Here is a 20002-nt window from a genome sequence, read left to right as displayed (position 1 = left end):
TCAAGAGTGCCTCCTGCTCTTGCAGAGGACCCAGCTTCAGGATCTAGTATCTACATGGTGTCTCAACCACCTGTAACTCCAGCTCCTGGGATCCAGTGGCTTCTGGTCTCCACTGGCTCCTGCACACAGGTGGTACATATGCTCGTGCAGGTTTATACACATACAGGTGAAGTTTTTTTTTAAATAATACATTCTATTTTTTAATTTCATTTTTAGCTTTTTGCTGAGCCATCTCGCTAGCCCTTCATTTATGTTTTAAAGAAGAGCTCGCTACAGTTAAGCTCTCCTGGAACTCATGATCTCCCTGTTTCTGCTGTCCTAGTCCTGGGATTACAGAGATATACTCCAGTGCTCCCAGCTTGCTGCTTAAGCACACTTGTTTACTCCTGTTGGTTTAATGTACCTTAACCTTCCTGTTCAGAGTTACACTCTTCTACTCCTTTGGCCTTGTCTACACTTACTGTATTGCAGTTTGGCTTCCAGAATGCTAGTAAATGTTACTGGGTTTGTTCTTTTCATAGTATTGGCTATTTCTGAGTACCACTTTCTCAGTGGTTACACCCTCTTTGACCATTTCTCCAAGAGAAGTCTCCCCTCTCTTAGGCTGGCCTTGATGTTGGTATGTAGCTAAGGATGACCTTGAACTTCTGACCCTCCTGCTTTTGAGGCTTTTCTTATCCTTGAGAATATTTATTAAAATCAGGAGTATGTGTATATAACTCATTTATATTTTCACATATTTCTATGAGTTGTTTCCATTTGCTAAATTTTATTCATATTAGTTTTTTAGCGGTGTGCCACCACATCCAGCAAATATATCATGTTTAATATATAGGGGTGTGTGTGCCTGGTACCAGAGGAAGTTAGACAGAGGCACTAGAGCTTCTGGAACTAGAGTGAAACAGTTGTGAGTCACCATGTGGGTGCTAGAAATCGAACCTGGGTCCTCTGAAAGATCAGTCAGTGCTCTTGACTTCTGAAACCATCTCTCCCTGTTGCCTTACATTGCTGGTATGGATTATGTTTTCTTGCTGTCAGATTCATGGCATTTGAGTGAGCAGCTATAACTACAGCTGTCTGGTAGTCTTTGGAAAAAGACCAGAGCCAAGCTCTGTGCTGCTCCTCTCAGTAGCTTCAGGGGAAAGGCGAAGGTCATGGCCTCCAGGCATCTCTCAGTTGCCATTGACTACTATCCCAGAACTATTAGGAGATGGGCTTTCGGGAAACAGCAGCTCTGGGAGGAGGGAGTTACAGACATTACAGACCACCACACCACCTTCAAGGTATGCTAATTGACCATTACCATCAGTCTCACAGATGCTCAGTATTTGGGGAAATCTTGATTCTTTTGGGTTTTAGTGTGTTGGTAGTGACTCCCCTTAGGAGAAAGAAAGTGGCAGTGATTTTATTAATTGGAAACAAAATATTTTATATTCTTATAAATATAAAATATAACAAAGTGTCTCCTATAAATAGAAATTTACCATTATTAATGGTGGTATGGGGGAGTACAGGACAGACCTCACTTTAAGGCAGGCCTGAAATTCACCATATAGTATGGGCTGGCCTCATATTCAGCAATCCTTCTGCTTCATCCTTGCCAGTGCTGAGCCATCCTACCAGCTCTGGTAATAATTGTTACAGGACACTCCTGTAGTCCACCCCAGTCCTGCTTTGTTTGTGTGTTTGTTTTTAAAGGTGTGTGTGTGGATACCAGAAGCTCCCTTTGGAGTTGGAGTCCTAGGTAAGCCACCCAGTGTGGTCGCTGGGGTCTGAACTCCAGTCCTCTGCAAGAGCAGCAAGTGCTCTTTAATGAACTTTCCAGTTCATTTCTTCTTGAAGTAAGGTCTCTCTGTGTGCCCAAGCCTGGCCTCAAACTCATGGCACTTTTACCGTGGCCCTTTGAATGATGGATTATAGGCATGGCACCACTACCCCTGGTTCTAGTCCTGCTTTCTGATTGGTTGGTTGAAATAATTTCCCTTGGCTGGTGTTTAAGTAGCTATAAATTCTTGTCCTGATATTTTAGGGGTTTTCTCAAAATATTTACAACATGGAACAACCTGACTTAAAGTGTAAAAAGTATGAACATTCTCCTATAGAATGATCTTACATAATCACGCTTATCTCTTCTTAGCCAGTACTTTAGACTCCATACAGAAGGGATTATTGGGGCTGGAGAGATGGCTCAGTGGTTAAGAGCAATGGCTGCTCTTCCAGAGGTCCTGAGTTCAATTCCCAGCAACCACATGGCGGCTCACAACCATCTGTAATGAGATCTGGTGCCCTCTTCTGGCATGCAGGGACACATGCAGGCAGGACACTGTATATGTATATGTAATAAATAAATCTTAAAAAAAAAAAAGGATTATTTGTGGACACTCAGGTACTCAGGAGTGATAACCATATGTTCACCTTCCCCTGTTCACACTCAGCTGTTAGCTTGTCAGCCTTTTGTGCCATGGCTGTTCCCATGGTATTGGGTAGAGTCACTGTCAGTTGTGATACACTGAGACGTGCTTTCCAGCCTCTGTGACAGGACTGGGCTATATGACAGTGGGTACATTCATTTAGTTCATGCGGGAACTCAAAAAGGAACAGCATTGCCCCAAAATCCTTAATACATCCTGGACCTTAGGACTCAGCTTGGTTACAGGTGGACAGAAGTCACTTTTGTGTAACAAAAGGTCAAATCAGAGAGCATCTCATAGCACAAGCCCACCTACCATGGCAGGCTGGAGCCCTGTACCACAGCCAATGTGCTGAGGCAGGTTTCAGGAGGATGACCTCACAGGCAGGTCTACACCACTGATGGGCCTGCAGTGCAGGCATGGATATAGCATGAAATAGCACAACCTCACAATTAAATAGCATGTTTAATTATCTCACAACAGATAGTGCAGTAGTAGAAATTGTAAGTCCTTTTTAAAAAGTCACTCTCCCTGAAACTCTGATTCCTCAACTGCCTGACACCATGGCTGAGGAACTGGTGACAGGGCCAGAGGGATTAATAGTCTTTCAAGGAGCTGAAAGTCTCCAAGTTAGAGTTGCTTTGAGAGCAGCCAAGAGACCTATAAGGAACTGGTACACATACACTCAAGCACTCACGCGTGCAAAGGACACAGAAAAAGACACGGGTGGAGAGACATGGAAGGGATCACAGTGGGGCAGTCACACACATGCACTCAAATGCCACAGAGTTCCACTCTGTCTGTGGCTGTCTCCTCTGGGAGAACGAGGGGTGGCCTGAGCCTGGAAGCAGGTGCTGGTCGTCCCCAGCAGCCCCCGACATCCCTGCTACAGTCAGGACACAAGCCAGCTCTTGAGCTGGGGGCCAGGCAGCATCAGTGGTGGGCAGGGATCTCTCTTGGCTGGGGAAGGCAGGGCACACTGTCCCAGAGAAACAAAGAATATGCCGAGGGCTAGGCTGGTGGCCCTGGGTTCTGGGCTCAGCTGCACTGCTCTCGGGCAGGGGGCAGGGAGGTGTGTGCAAAAAGGCCCTGAGATGAGGATATTTGAGGGGGGGCCTACCACATAGGGTTATAGAGGAAACCTCTTCCATTCACAGCTTCATTCAGGGGTTCCTATAAAGTATCTGTGGATTCAAGTACCAGCAGTTCTGAGGGGGGCTGTTGGGATGGAGTGACCAGCACATGCTGGGAGAGCAGCTGCCCTCAGACCCAGAAGGTCAGGAACCAGCCTAGAGCTGCTCTGGCTCAGGCACTGAGGCCCAGTTGGATGAGACAGACCAAGGAGCTATAAGATCTCCTCCCGTGGGCTCCTGGTCTTCAATGGCGTTTGCCCATTTGGCACCGATCCATTCTGACCATGCAGGAGCTTGCCTTTCTCTCGGTCTGGCCATGTGAAGATGGCATCATCGCTGTCCAGCTCCGACTCCGAGTGCATCAGGCTGCTGCTCAGCGTGGGGCCTTTCTGTTTGCTGCCTGCCAAGAAGATAAGCCCACCGTCAGAGAGACCTTCCAAGGCCTGTGTCACAGCCCATCCATATCTCTACCTGGATATGAAACAGGGAAGGCCAGGTATCCTGCAGGAAGGGCAGGTGGGAGGAGGGTCTGGGCTGCCTAGAAGAGTCCAGAGAGCAACAGTCTGGAGATGAGACCTGGACTTTCCTACACCCCTGAGCTTCGGTTGTTGTGACCCAGTGGTGTGTTCTCCTTCAGACAGTACTTATGTCCCTGGACAAAGAGCTACATCGTGAGACCCTGTCTCAGAATAGATAGATGATTGATAGATAGATAGATAGATAGATAGATAGACAGACAGACAGACAGATAAAAAATTTTAAGAACAGTGGGACCCTCACTCAGAGACATTCCTGAGCAGCTACTTTATCAGAACACACCAAGTTCTTTAGGAAGTATTTTGGAGCTCAGCAGTTAAGAGCAGTAGTTGCTTCTCTTCTAGAGGGCCTGAATTTAATTTCCAGCACCCACAACATGTGGTTTCTGTAACTACAGCTCCAGGGAATCTGACACCTCTGGATTCCATGGTCATGGGGATGTACCCTCGTGCAGATATACACAATTACACACAAAGAATTAAAAAAATCCATAAAGCTGAGACTAAAGACCACAGCAGTCACCTCCACAGCTTTTCTCTCACTGTAGAGGCCACAGGGAAGACCTGTTGTTTGCCAACAGCTTTAGGGTACATCCCATTCCAAAGAGATGATTGCAAGTAGGAATGGCCAACACTCCAGCTGTGTTCTAGACAATGGCACTTCCCAGCCACGGGAACTCGCTTCCCATCTGTTAAAAGTGGGGGCTAAGAGGAGAGGTGGCTCAGTGGTTAAGAGCACTGACTGATGTTCCAGAGGACCTGGGTTCAGTTCCCAGGCCCTCTCGTGTCCAATCAGAATTTTAAAAAGTGGCGGCTGTCAGGTGAGTTGTACTTCAGTCCACAAATTCGCCATCCATCCTAAACATCGATGACATCTTGAAAGGATTGGTGGCCAGCCTGATTGATAGCTGTGAGTGCTCTCTGGTCTCCCAAGGCTGACTATTAAGACCCTGACCACTCACACTCAAGGATCACACCCTGCTGTGGACCTCATCCCCATGCTGTTTTGGTCATGCAGTGGACTAAGGCCCACCATTCCACGGGATACAGTCCTGGGATATGCCTGCAGTCACTTCCAGAGCCACAGAAGGGCACTGGTGGGAGCAGTGGCAATGGAGGTCCCATAAATGCTGTCCCTTCTACTGCAGACTGCGAGCATTCACTTCCCGTCCCCACACAGTCTCTCTTCTCTTCCCCACAGCAAAGGACAATGGCCTTTAAGGAGATCCCTCCCTGGCTGGGCAGCCCCGCTCTCACCCGGCACTTGTCTGCCACCTCCTGCTCATGTACCTCACCCACTGAAAATGACAGAGGGGGGCGGGGAGAGTCTGAAAACTGAACACACTTCGCTGGGACTCCTGAGTCTGCCCTCAATACAATAAGAGGGGTGTGTGTGTGTGTGTGCGTGCGCCCGCTCGCTCTCTCCAAAAACAGTGATGAACAGTATAACTGATCAGTAAATATATACCTGTCAGTAATGACTAGGTGCAGATCGGCTGTAAGGAATGTGGGCAAAAGCAGCCCAGCACATGGCACCGTTTGCAGTCTGACTCTAAGATACTATTAACTTGGGCTCTGCCTGGATGGTAGCACCAAGGGAGGGCCAGGGGCTGATTTCTTAGGTGTGTTCCCTTACAAAGATTCCACATGCTGTATTTCCAATTTTCTGACAAACTAGGTTGAGCCACATAGAATTGCCACTTTTGTGGGTGATGAAAAGTAATTTTTACTAGGCGGTGGTGGCGCACGCCTTTAATCCCAGCACTCAGGAGGCAGAGGCAGGCGGATCTCTGTGAGTTGAGGCCAGCCTGGTCTACAGAGTGAGTTCAAGGACAGCCAGAGCTACACAGAGAAACCCTGTCTCAAAAAAAAGTAATTTCATTTGGTTCAGCCTGCTGTAATAGAAGGAACAAAAGCAGATATAAACCTGCTGCTGTCAGCACCTCACCCCTGCAGCTCCCCTTCATGACACTCCCTACTCCTAGGATTTTACCACCAGGCCCTGCCCTGCATGCAGTCTGGTGAGTCTTGGCCCTCTGTCCACCCCTTCAGGTTATCTTTGTTTTTTTGTCTTGGTTTTTTGAGACAGGGTTTCTCTGTGTAGTTTTGGTGCCTGTCCTGGATCTCGTTCTGTAGACCAGGCTGGCCTTGAACTCACAGAGATGCGCCTAGCTGAGGGCTGTGATTAAAGGTGTACACCACCACCACCCGGCCTCAGGTTATCTTTTCTGACTCAATTTTGAAAAAGGCTTCAAGATTCATAGGGCAGTTTCCCCATCCTACCTCTACAGCCATCACCCATTCTACCAGCCCTGTAGGCAGCTGTGAGGGTCTCTGGAGTTGTGACTTATGACACAGCCCATCTTGAGTGCTGTGTTCCACTTTTGAGGTGCTGATCCTCACTGGCAAATAGAATCCCATCTTTCAGTCCTGACCATTCTCTGCCTAACAGTCCTGGTAACAGCTGTCCTGATTCTGTCAACAGCTAGGCAGGATTCAGCCTTCACCCAGTCTGCTCCTCTGCACTGTCACCGCTCAGACCAGGCTCCCGACCTGCAGCTTCTCCTTTAGTGACAGCATGTAGCAGGCTAGACTCACTGTACTTACAGCATCTTGTTACCACCCAGACAGATGCTCAGCCCTCAGCCCAAGTAAGACACCCCAGTACTCTTAGAGGGCACCCCAGCAAAGACCCGCTCACCTATCCAGCCATGGGTCACTCACTCCGGCTCGATTGACCAGTGTATATAGCTTTCATCCCCCTCCCTAAATGCCCTCTGCCCCCCATGCAGTGTGGCCTCACCACATTGTCTCTGTCTGCAGTGCTGTGGACAGATTTGCTGCTACTCGTCCTTCACACCCAGCTTCACTGTTACTTTTCTAATTTTTAAACTCTCTCCTTTCTTCCCTTTCCGCTTCCCTGCTATGAGTGTGTGAGAGTATGCACGCTTACACACTCCTTTCACTAGGTAGGGCCTGGGGCCTGAATGCAGGTTATCAAAATTGGTGGCCGGTGCCTTTACCGCTGCACCTTTACCTGCTGAGCATCTCAGGCCTTCCATGAACTCCTTCATTAAGACTTTTCACTATCATTCTGTATAGCTGTGAGTGTGATTTTGGAAGGGTAAATAGGGTGAGAAATAAACTTTCTGAACATGAAGCAGCAGAACCTGATCAGAACAGGTTGGAAATGCCCAAGATGGATGGCCCCTGAAAGTCAATAGACACAGAGGCCAGTAACCAAGCCAGGAAGAGTTATGAAGGAAACACGGTCAGGAGTAGAGTGATGGGGTCACACTGGCCACGAGGGGAGCCAGTTACACACGTGCGAGCGCTGCTCTGACAGCCTAGGTTCACTGGAGACGCAGCGCTCACAGTGGAGCTGCCTGGGGCAGAGCCCAGCTGCTCATGGACACCCTTCTCTGTAGTCCTCTCTGAGGGCAAAAGGTCTTAGGCCTGTGTCCACCACAGCCTCTTCCAACACAAAGCTTTAAGCAGAGGGTGTTTAATAAATGTTTTCTGTAAAACAGTTTAGAAGTGGCTTACATGGAGAGTGGCTCCCACAGACAGACCACCTGTCCTGTGGCCCTCATGAGAGAATCCCATCTAATAATCAGCCTCAAGGGAGAGAGGCCCATGATGCACCCTAACTCTTCCGGCCCCAATGCTCAGTCCAGGAAGGGCTTGTGTAGCAGGCAGGAGTCCCAGTGGGAGGCACCTGACTGCCCAGCACCCACAGATATCAGGAAACAGCTGGGGATGTGCCTCATGAGAAGGATGGGGTAGGAGGTTACAGGAAAAGCAAGTTACGATCTGGTCTCTGCCCAGAAAGGACGGACTGCTCAGGTTCAAGACCGAGGCTGCTGATCCTGACACAGGGACACTGAGCGAGAAGCAAACCTGCGATGAGCAGGCGAAGGAGCGTGAGGGGGAAGGAACATGGGGAATGAGCACTCGGTCTGGCCCCTCAGCACCGGCTCCCGGAGTCCTACCTGCTCGGGAGGTCGGCTTCAGCTCCAGGCTCTCCTGATCAGTGGCATCCAGGATCTTGTATCTGCTTTTCCTCTTGGGTTTTCCTTTTTGCCTAAAAAACACAACCCCCGTCTCTGCTCAGGAAGGAGGTCTGTGAGGCTGGGCTGCACATGCACAGCACCTCTCCTCACTTCTCAGCCAGAGCAGGGGGTAACCTGAGAAATCAAGGGAGCTGTGACCACCTTGGGGTGGGCTTACCACACGAGGCCCATCAGGACGGCTGCTTAGAAAGCATAGGGACAACAGCAAGGCTGGAGGGCGTGACGGGGAGAAGCAGTGTGACGGGGAGAAGCAGTGTGACGGGAGAAGCAGTGTGACGGGAGAAGCAGTGTGACGGGAGAAGCATTGTGACGGGAGAAGCAGTGTGACGTGGAGAAGCAGTGTGACGGGGAGAAGCAGTGTAACGGGGAGCTGCTGATGGGTTATCTGGCTGCTGGAGGTTTTAAAAACCACACTTTTTTAAATAAGGCAATATGTCAGTCGCAGCCCTCTCAAACCGCCCTCAGGTGATTATGTTAAGCCTGGGTTTCCTTATGTGTGGATTGGGAGAAGGCTGTTGGTGGTATAAAAAAGATAATGCCTTCTGAACATTTTCATGACACACAAAAATCATACCTGTGGTTCAGTTAGTAGCAAAGCACATTAAAGTCTGGAACATGCCAGGCAAGTGTTCTACCACTGAGCTATGCCCTTATCTTGAAGTCATGCTTTAACAATGAAAAACATAATAAATGTAACCATGAAATAATTAACGTAGCTCAGTAGGCTGTCTCAAGTAAAAACAAAGAGACAAACTAGAACTACCAATCATGAACTCAAGTCTATAAGTGTGTCCAGGTGTGTCCAGGTGTGAGGATAGGTCATAGCACTTCAAAGGACATGCACCCAGCCACACCCCCACCAGGGTCCCCACCTTGCAAGTCTCGGCAGTGACACCCCTTAAATGAGGACAGTGCTTCTGCACCCCTTACCTCTTGCAACAACAGATAGTAGTCCAAGACAGGATTCCCAAGGCAACAACAATAACAAAGGTCGCAATAATCACATACAGCACACTCCATTCTGCAAAGAGAAAAAGTGGTGGCTTCACCATGGGTGGACTGTGCCTGGCTCCCTGGGGGTAGTGAGTGGGAGCTCACCAGCTTCTAAAGCACCCCTGTGTCCCAGGCCCGCTCCAGCAGTGCTCTGGGCCCTGCAGTGTGCAGGGCCACAACTTTGAGGTGGAGACTGTGGGTTTCCATGAGGCCACAGCGTGCAGCTGCTCTGCCTGCTCCAGAACCCTCTGCTCACATTTAGCAAGTATGGAGGGAGGGAGGGAGGAAAGAGTCCTCTGCAAACAGAAAATGCAGAGTTCTCCTGCCTGCTCATCTGCCTTGAACACCACCACCCCCGCAGCACAACGCCGTTCTGCAGCCAAGCTGGCTGGCACGAAGCCACACACGCTCACCGCAGTTGCTGTCTCCATCCCTCAGCTGCACCTTGATGAAATTCTCCATCCAAAATGGGTCACAGATACAGCGCTTGGTGAACGAGTCACAGTGGCCATGGTCAGAACAGTTCAGCTGACATGCTGAAGGTAGTGGGAAAGAGGGAGAAGTCAGAGCCAGGACAACCAGCTCCAGAGCTCGTGAAAACTCAAGTCCCTTGGTCATGGTGGCTTCACGTGATAGGCAGGTGCCAGACCCTGGTCAAACAGTTCCCACGAGTCTCCCTTGCTGTCTATACCAGTGACCCGCAATCCTGTATGCCTCCTCTTCAGAGTAATGTAATTCCAGAAATGATACATAAAATATTAGATTAATTTTGAAATCTTTAAGAGCCTAAATTTTCTACAGTAGATGTGTATCTATTTCATTTTATTTATTTTATTTTTTGGTTTTTTGAGACAGGGTTTCTCTGTGTAGTTTTGGTGCCTGTCCTGGATCTCGCTCTGTAGACCAGGCTGGCCTCGAACTCACAGAGATCAGCCTGCCTCTGCCTTCCGAGTGCTGGGAGTAAAGGCGTGCGCCCCCACGCCCGTCTTGATGTGTCTCTAACAATAAGGAGGCTCCATGGGTCCAACACAGCTAATCCCCAGCAGTGCCGGGTGCAAATGCTCTTGCAGTGCAGTGTGAGGCCGACTAACTCTCAGTTCCTTGGCCTCAGAGTCACCAGCTCCGTTAATACTGCCTGCCTTCAAAACTGAGGGTGATGGTGAATTTGGAGGCAGGGTTGGATAAAAAACGGAAGATACAACCATTTTCTTCCTCAGGCTCACAGTACCCCTGAGCACTGTCTGGGGCCTGTGGGCCCTGGGGTGAGAACCTCCTGGGGGAAGGTTGTTTGCAGCAGGGTTTTGCTCCCAGCCCCCCACGACTCACTGACAGTGTTGATCTCCAGGGCTCTGAAGATCAGGAAGTCGGCCTTCTGCTTCCGCAGCTCACTCTTGAGCATGGCTGCCACCTCATGGCCTTTGAAGAGCTGGTGGGGAGGCTCATTCTGAACGAAAAATAGCATCTTGGTGCTGTAGAGACAGACAACAGTGGGTGTGCTGGGGTGGTCCACAGCAGCAGCCACAGCCTCCTCCACTCAACACCTTGTATCTGGAGACACAGTGCTCAGCCTGTGAGAAAGATGCTGTCTGTCCCACCTTCAAGTTACAGGGGACAGCATGGGCCCAGAGGAGCTGACTCACTTGTCCAGGGTCACACAGTTACAGCAGAGCCAGATCCCCACCCTGTTACACCTAAAGCTTACATTTTTAAAAATACCCTGAGTACCAGAGACTCTGGTCCCAACAGCCAGCAGGAGGGCGAGAAGAGTAGGGTTCCATGACACCCTATCCCTGCTCCCAGCCTTTGCTAGCTAAGACCACAGCGGAGCTGGCTTTGTGCCTGGGTTATTAATAAAGCAAACCACAGCACTTTGCAAACTGCTAGAAAGATGGCCCATAAGCCAAACAACTGTTACTGTGAAGCAAATAGACCCTACGCAGTAGGGTCTCAAATGACAGCACTCCAAGCCCAGAGTCTGTTTTCTGTCTGTCATCTGAACTCAGGTCTGTTCCCTCGGCCTTAACTTCATCTCTGATGGCCTGCTCCTTAGTGTCACAAAGCAAACCTCGGCAGCGTGGATTTATAGGTATGCCCAAGGTACTGACCCCTTAGCGTGTAGGGTGGCTGAGGTGCCTAAGTATCCCAGAGGCCCTGGCCCAGCTGCTTCCAGGACAAGCTATCTGAAAGTATTGCAGCATCGTCCAAGTATGACATGACATAAAGTTTGGGCTGTACTGTCATTGACTAAAAGCTACTACAAAGTAAAGCTAACAACGGGGCCCCCTGCAAATTCCAGACTCGATTCAACCTTTACATAAAAATGGGGATTCATTTCTTACCATTTCCTCCGATAATCCATGTGTACAGCTTTTATTTTTGCGTCTACCAATAACCCTCACGTCTTTATCTCCTTTCCCACAGGACCAATAGCAACTAATTTGTGTCAGCAGAAACTTGCTGAGATTAGAGACCCCAGATCTTCCAGAGATGCCTCAATCCAGCATGTCTCAAAATAAACTTGCAGAAATAAGTAGTAGCCAGGGTGGTGAAACACACCTTTAATCCTAGCAGGGGGACCTCTGTGAGTTCTAGTCTACATAGCATTTTACAGGTCAGAGGAGGGTCTACACAGTGAGACCCTGTCTCAAAATGAAAAGCAAACCGTACCACTTCTGATCGAGCACTACATGTTATGATTTGCACAAATACCTTATTAAATTTTTTACTACACTAATTTGTGTGTGGATGTGTGTGGACCTCAAAGGGCAACTTGTGGAAACTGGTTCTCTTTTTCCATCATGTGAGTCCTAGGGATTGAACTCAGGTCATCAAGTTTAGCGGCAATCTCCTTTTCCTACTGAGCCACCTCTGGGGCCCATACGGTCACGTTTAACCCTCAGCACCAATGCTATAAACTGAGCACTAGAGTTTTCATGGGTGATCAGCAGGTTGAGGGAAGAAGTAGTTCCCATGCTTCCCAGGATACCCACTGGTGTGGAAGGCTGGAGACAGAGCCCCTCCTGAAATCCTCACCTCTGCCCACCTGCAATGATGGTGTGAACACTTCTACCCAGCCAGTCCCCAACAACTTGGATGATCTAAGCAGCTGTTTGCCCTAGTCTGCTCCCTAGACACTGAGCACAGCTTTTTATTGTTAGTGGTTGAGTTGTTTGATTGTTTTTGTTTTTTTAAACGAGTCCTGGGGCTGGAGAGATGGCTCAGTGGTTAAGAACGCACACTGCTCTTACAGAGGAGTTTGATTCCCAGCACCCATGGGAGGCAGCTCACTACTGACTGTAACCTGAGCTCCAGAGGGATCTGATACCTCTGGCTTCTGTAGGCACCTGCACTCACAGCACATGCATATAGACGAGAAATTCAAAAGGAAAGAAAATGTTCTAATCATGTCACTGACCCAGTCAACTGGATCAGATTCCCTGGAAGCTTATACACTGCAGAGGTCCAGTCCCACTCTTAACCAAGTCTGTTGGGGTCCAGCCTCTCTATAGTCTTCTCCCCGAGTTCCTGAAGAGATGCTACCAGCAGCAGATTAATCTGAGGGATACTCGATTGAATCTACGTACACTATACTGTTTAGTCCATACACTTTATTCTTCTAAGTCAAAATCTATCTACAATAGCTTCAATTCTGTTCTCATACTTAGCTCCTTTCTTGTCGGATATCTCTCTACATTTTCCTGCTGTACACTCTAAATTCTATCTGAATTCTCCCATCCAGTTCTTCCCCATCCTCTACCTCATTCCTCTGGTCCCCTCTTCTAGTCCTCTCTAGTCTCTGAGGTTTTCAGTTATATACCCACACAAAGCAGCAATTCTCTGGCCAAAGCAAGGTCACAAGGCTTGCATTCTTACAGGGTCACAAAGGCAGGTAAGAGTTTACCTCAGGCAGTGACTGTCAGGCTTTCTTTTACAACCCAAAAGGGGAGGGGTTAAAGGAGGTGGGGCCAACTAAGAGCTAAGATTGGTTAATGATCAAAAAAGGGAATTTATGTGCTCAGACTACATTCCTAGGAGTGGTTAGGTAAAACGTTAGGAGTCTACAATGTTAGTGCAAATCATGAGTAAGATAAAACTGCCTGTTTTTCTTTAGGGCTTTAACGGTCTCGGTGTAACTCGGCTGGGCTGTTTTCTGGCAAGGTGGGTAGCCAGGCAGCTGTGTCACAGCTTGATGTACCTGGTGTGCAAAATGCCCTTTTGTTCTAAGTTCAATGTCAAAAGCGAAGTCTAGAGATACCACTAAGGCTGTGTAAGGAAGCAGGGTCTGAGCTTAATTTGCACAAGAAACAAAGCTATGTACCTAACATCCACCTGGCCTAGGTGGTGTCTCTGTATGGATATTTACCTTAATTCAGGAGACTAGCAGGTGGTCTGGAATGCTTATTCTGTCTGTCATTTGTCCTTGGATATTTGAGAGGTATCTCAGATAACATGCTTTTGTCTGGAGCTGGCCCTGGCCTTGGAAGTTTGCTAAAGGAGATATCTGATTCTAATGCTAAAAAAGAAACAAAAAGCCTGGAAGAAGGAAGCCTTGCCTGTGTGACTGTTATCCAAATATCTTAGTTGTATTGGGAAAAAGTATGACCAAAGAATGATCAATCCACACTGTTCTAGGAATGGAAAATCTACAATAACACACAAGAAATTCATCACAGGAAAACGGCTGAATATTCAAGAGCCAATATCACCAAGACTCCTTTCTTGGCTTTGTCCTCTGGAAGGCCCTTGGCTTCTTCCTTCAGGTATTAGTTTTGGCATCGTCAGCTGAATTCCTACTTCATACTTCTGCGGCCCACAGCACCACTTGAGTCAGAATATCTTAGGATGAGCCTGGGCCTCATTAAAACTCCAGGTGACCATCATCAGGAGTTGGAGTGACTGCTCTCTCTGATGCCTCAATCTTAGCTCTGACTCCAATGCTGCTTAAAGTGGGCATCCCCCCGGAACTGCTCCCAACCATCATCCCTCACCTCTGCTCCCAAGCTCAGGATGCATCTCCCTGTACCCCTCACACAGATACAACAGAACCCAGGATCACCAGCACGGAGTCCAACACCTCTCCCCACAGCCAGTTCCCTAGACTGGCACTGTGCCCCAGGCACAAAAAGGCTGAGGGGTTGTGTCTTTAAAGGGTGAGTCTGTGTCCAGTCTCCATCTTCCAGTGCAGAGAGGTTTCTATGCAGACTTCGTGTAACAGCGTCCTGTCTTCTTGGCAATCTGCAGAGCACACTCCTTGTGCTAATTTTGTGTTCTCACTGTGCTGCTGGCAGCCCAACCACCACATCATGCTTAGCTGCCAGTCACCCTTTCTGTGGCTCTTCCCAGGTTTGCCACTTCTTCCCCTGTTTTCCCATTAAATGCTATGGGCTCCGGAGCTCTGCCATCACCCCACCCCCTTGACATGTCCCAGTGTCATCCATGCATCTTTCTGGCTTTGATTCTTTGAGTTGAGTCTTTGTGGGCTTTGTTTTTATTTTTATTTTTCCTCCTCATCCCCAGGTTCCCAACTGTGGTGATTTGAAAGAAAATGACCCCCATAGGAAATGGCACTATTAGGAGGTGTGACTTTGCTGTAGTAGGTGTAGCCTTGTTGGAGGAAGTGTATCACTGTGGGGGTCTCCTTTTGAGGTCTCCTTTGTTCCAGCTCTACTCACTGTGACACATAGTTGCAGATCAAGATGTAGAATTCTCAGGTTGTCTGTCTGCACACCACTGAGAAGATAATGGACTAAACCTCCGAAACTGTAAGCCTGCCCCAATTAACTGTTTTCCTGTATAAGAGTTGTGATGGTCATGATGTCTCTTCACAGCAATAGACAGGAGTTGGTACCAGGAGTAGGGTATTGCTGTGATTTCCCTGACCATGTTTTTGTTTGGAGGAACATGGAACACTTTGGGACTTTGGACTACAAAAGCAGTTGAACACTTTAAGTGGGGCTTAATAGGCCATACTAGTAGAAGCATGGGATACAGTGGTGCTGAGGGTGATTTGAACCCTAGGTGCCTGGTTCAAGAGGTTTCAGAGAAGAAGAATGTTAGTATGTGACCTAGAGTCTGTTCTTGTGATATTTTGGCAAAGAACAAGGCTGCTTTTTACTCTTGTCCAAAAAGTTTGCCTGAGGCTAAACTGAAGAGTTTTGAATTAACTCCATTTGCAGAGGAAATAGCAAAACAGCATAGTATTGACTTTTTTTTTTTTTTTTTTTTGATTTATTTATTATGTATACAGTGTTCTGCCTACATGTTTGCCTGCAGGCCAGAAGAGGGCACAAGATTTCATTACAGATGGTTGTGAGCCACCATGTGGTTGCTGGGAATTGAACTCAGGACCTTTGGAAGAACAGCCAGTGCTCTTAACCGCTGAGCTGTCTCTCCAGCCTTAGTATTGACTCTTTTGTGGGGTTATATTAGTGTTCACTCTATGAAGATCTATAATGAAAAGGAGCAAGCTGAGAAAGGAAAAACACAAAATGTACAATTTAAGGAGTAAAGGGGGCACCAGGAAGTGGAATGGAGCTAAGTCCTGTGTTCAAGGAGATGAATAGTTGAAAGAAAAGCCTGATGTTACATGGAACAAAGGGAGTGTGACCTCAGGGCAAGACCCCACCCAGCTAAGCTTCTAATTTGTGAAAAGGAATGAAAGAAAAACTTAGAGTCAGGTGTGGTGGTGCACACCTTTACTCCCAGCACTCAGAAGGCAGAAGCTGGGAATCTCTGGGTTTGAGGCCAGGCTGGACTACAGAGCAAGTTCTGGAACAGCCAAGCTTAGGCAGTGAAGAAAACCATTGAAAACAGAAAGCTGGTGAAGATGTAATTGAACAAGGAGGCCATGTTTGAGCCCCAGCAAGCAAGAGAACTTGGCAGCTTCAGCCATGTGGTTTTGACTTTAGAGGCAAGGATAGGAGAAAGGGGTTATGGAATCTTCCTTCGTGACTAAGGAAAGCTGCTGAGGCAGGCATGTGTCAGGGGTGTCCCTGAATGGAGGCCTAGAGAAGCCATTGCGTGAAACTGTAAAGTTGAAGCCTGGATTGCCTTGGAGACCCCAAGATGTTAGAGATGCCAGAGCCAAGGAGATACTGCCAAGGGAGTGGAACCAGCCCAAGAGAAAGAAGTGTGTTACAGTCAACAAAGCTGAAAGGAGTTGGAAATCTGAAGAACACTTTGACATCAGACATGGAGATGCAGAGTTTGGAGTTTGCCCGGCTGGTTTTCAGTCTTGCTTTGGCCCAGTATTTCCTCACTATGCTCCCTTCCCTATGTTTTGGAATGGTAATGTATATCCTGTGCCACTATATGTTGGAACTATGTGATCTGCTTCTTGATTTTGATTTTACAGGGGAACACATTTAAAAGACCGCATGAATGTTGGAAGAGACTTGGAACTTTAGATTTTTAAATAAGTTTGAGACTGTTACACACGATGGGGACTTTGGAGTTGGACTGACTGCATTTTTGCATGATGATATGGCTGCAAGCCTCTGGCGGCCAGGGAGTGGAGTGTGGTGGTCTGAAGGAAAATGGCCCCGTAGGAAGTGTCACTATTAGAAGCTGAGACTGTGTTGTAGTAGGTGTGGCCTGTTGGAAGGACTATGTCCCTGTGGGGTGGGCTCTGCTCAAGCTGTACTCAGTGTGACAGAGATGCCTGTGCTGCCTGTGGATCAAAATGGAGAGCTCTCAGCTCCTCGTCTGCCTGAATGTTGCCATGACGATAATGGACTGAACCTCTGAAACTGTAACCAGCCCCAATTAAATGTTTTCCTTTATAAGAGTTGTGGTGGTGGTCATGATGTCTCTTCACAGCAATAGAAGCCCTAACCAAAACATCAACTATAATCCTATTTTTCAAAAAGTCTGGAGGAAAGAAGTTCAGGGGTTCAAAGACATGAGGGAAAAGTCACCCCAAATCCAATAGTCAAGTGAGCTCCTTCCTCCCTAACCTTAGTCCATGGCCTGAATCACCTGCCTAGCCTTGCTCACCTTCATCTCCTTCAGCACCCGCTGAGCAAGGCACATCACCCCTCACGGTGCCTCCCCCTCACCACCCTAGCAGGCACTCTTGACTTGCTGCTGGACAGGCCCAGGAGCTCCCAACTGCTCCTCCCTACCCCCTTTAGCCTCCACAGTATTCATCTCCCTGATTTCCTTGCTTTGAAAACAACCTAACCTGAGTGCTTCTGTACGCAAGTCTCTCGGTCTCCACTAGCCTTACCTTTGCCCACACCCTGGGGCTACCTAGCGCAACCCCAAAGGCCTTCCAGAAGCCTGTACCATCCCACTGTGGGCTGCAGCTCATGCTGCTTCCCTTCTGAATCTCTTAATTCTCATAAGCTGGGCAAGGAAACTGAAAATCTCTGGGCTACCTCCTCCTCCAGCTCTCCTGGGAGAACCAACCACTCTGGTTGTTTCCTGAGGCCACATAGTGTGCCACCCTGCTGGGCAGTGAGAACATAAACATTGTTATCTCCCTTTTCAGACTGTAGCTTATAAACATAAGGATCTCTGCTGACCTTGTTTCCAGAGCCTGTTTGACTTTCTACCACAGGGCCTGAGGCCTGATTGACAAGACAGACTTGTGGGTAGTTCCCCAAAGTACCCACCCTTCTCCATCTCACCCCTCTGCTGCTCAGCTGGGAAGCCTGGGTACCGACCCCCAGCTTTCCTTTGTTCCCCACATTCATTGCCCAGCTACCTCTGCTCCGTGTATGGCTGAATCTTTTGCACAATGATGTCGGAATCCAGCACCCCCAGGAGGACCCCAATCTGGCGGATGAACATCCCCTTCAGCCTCTCTGTCAGCTGGCTGACGTTCACATCCAAGATGATCTCCACCAGGTTGCTTTTCCTGGGGTCTGGAAAGCACAGGGATCAGTCATGGTTTCAGAAGTGGGAGAGTTAAAACAGACCTGTCACTGTGAAGGGACAAGCGGGAAGGCGTGAACCCCGAGGAAAGCCATCAGGAGCTGGCTGGGAAGGCTCGCCACCGCCACTGCCACACAAGTTCTAGGGTGAGGCACGCACCAGGAGGAAGGCGGGATGGCCTTTGTTTCACAGCCCTGTCTGACGGGCCCGGCTGAGCTCTCCAGATAACTGTGTCCACAGCCTCCCCTGACCCCACTTGACTTCCAGGGATATGAAGTACTTTGTTTAGAAATATGGGGGGGGAGCCAGGCGGTGGTGGTGCACGCCTTTAATCCCAGCACTCGGGAGGCAGAGCCAGGCGGATCTCTGTGAGTTCGAGGCCAGCCTGGGCTACCAAGTGAGTTCCAGGAAAGGCGCAAAGCTACACAGAGAAACCCTGTCTCCAAAAACAAAACAAAACAAAACAAAACAAAACAAAACAAAACAAAACAAAAAAAAACAAAAAAAAACAAAAAAAAACCAAACAAAAAAAAAGAAATATGGGGGGGGGGGGGAAATACACCCCCGACCGTCCTAACAGTGGTGTGAATGCGCAAACACAGGGCAAGTCCAGGTAGCCAGGAAATGACCTCAGTGCCAGACTGTTTACCTCTAGAACCTGGACATGGTTCTGCTTGCTGGGCACATCTGAAGCAACCATGGATTGCTCAAAAAACCTTGCCTGCAGACTTGGATGGAAGAGCCAGGGCGCATTACCTATAGCCTGATTTTGAACACAGATGAGAGAGACCCTGTTTGTTTCAGCCACTGTTCTTCCTAGGGGCAAGGCAAGGCCTGGAAGACCCTTACCAAGGCAGAGCCATGCCTGAGGCTGGCCAAGGGTAAAGCGCTGCCATCTCTACTCGGGGCATCCTTCCTGTCACTAGTGCAGCCACCAGCACCACAAAAGCAAGCTTCTACTTAAGGACATTTATTTCTGAAAATCTGAGAAGTGTGCAGGACATTATTTTACCTTCCTGGATTGTCAGATAAAGCCCGAGGCTCAACTTACAAAAATAAGTTGTTTTCTGTATTTGGGTGCTGATGAGACATCATGACTCAAACCATTTCTGTGCTCAGATTCCCATGGTTCCCTGAGCTTGCTCTCCTCAGTCGTGTGCAAAGGAGAAGGTACTGAGCTGGGACACAGGTCTATCTGACGTGACCACTGCTGTGTGACTCTCAGCAAGCCTGCCTGCCCTCTCTGAGGTTAGGATCTGGCTGCGTGAGTAGGGCTGGGTGGGAGGGTGCGGGCAGTGAGGGCTGGACCTGCTGTCGGGGTAGAGGCCTGCCCGCTGAGCTGGCCGATGTGCTCACCAGGCTTCACTTCCACGGTGCTCCGGTCTGTGTCACTCTCGCCCTTGGCATCGGTCACTTTCAGGTGAAACGTATAGGTCCCCTCAACCAGGTTGGAGAGGAAGAGGACAGGGTGATGGTCGGAGTGATTCAGCACCTCCTGTGGGGGTGAACAACATGGATTCCACTCCTTTCTTGGAGTAAGCTCCTGCTTGAGCAACACAGCTCTGCTGTGGACCAGCCACAGCACCGCCCTCCACAGCCCCAGGGGTCAAGAGATAGAAGCCACTGTGCACACCAGTTTGTAGGATGACCCACAGGAAGACATCTGACTCCCTGATTCCAGAGCACAGTCTAGGGGCTTCCTGGCTAACCAGACACTGGAGGGTAGGATCCCCCTCTTCATCCACCCTTACCCTGACTTTCCACAGCACCCCCACTCCGGACCCACTCACCCCTGCGGCTGGGCTCGTCTCATCTCGAGTCCACAAGTAGCTGACTATCCCTTTGTCATCCGAGGACCTGGAGCCATCCAGCTCTGCGGTGCTTGTGGGCAGGGTGACCACCACGTTCCCAGTGATCTTGGCTACTGGCGGCTTGTTGATTTCTAACCAAGGAGACAGCATTGAATAGTGGGACATTCT

At 48.9% G+C, this 20002-nt stretch overlaps 1 protein-coding gene across 6 annotated transcripts in view; it reads right to left on the bottom strand.

Annotated features, from left to right (window-relative positions):
• Nucleotides 1-2857: 2857 nt before the first annotated feature.
• The window catches only part of Kiaa0319l (KIAA0319 like), a 104902-nt gene continuing 87757 nt past the window's right edge, over nt 2858-20002 (bottom strand). For all 6 annotated transcript variants that reach the window (XM_016009420.3, XM_016009419.3, XM_042271881.2 and 3 more), the window contains 8 exons: nt 19814-19965; nt 19380-19518; nt 17854-18013; nt 10473-10615; nt 9560-9682; nt 9084-9174; nt 8073-8164; nt 2858-3944 (listed from right to left, as the gene is read on the bottom strand). In XM_016009420.3, coding sequence (XP_015864906.3) covers nt 3757-3944; nt 8073-8164; nt 9084-9174; nt 9560-9682; nt 10473-10615; nt 17854-18013; nt 19380-19518; nt 19814-19965 — 1088 coding nt within the window. In that variant the 3' untranslated portion in view covers nt 2858-3756. The remainder of the gene's footprint in view (nt 3945-8072; nt 8165-9083; nt 9175-9559; nt 9683-10472; nt 10616-17853; nt 18014-19379; nt 19519-19813; nt 19966-20002) is intronic.

This window comes from Peromyscus maniculatus, chromosome 2 (genome assembly GCF_049852395.1).
Source record: "Peromyscus maniculatus bairdii isolate BWxNUB_F1_BW_parent chromosome 2, HU_Pman_BW_mat_3.1, whole genome shotgun sequence".
Lineage (NCBI taxonomy): Eukaryota > Metazoa > Chordata > Mammalia > Rodentia > Cricetidae > Peromyscus > Peromyscus maniculatus.
This window is presented reverse-complemented; position numbering and strand designations above follow the sequence as displayed.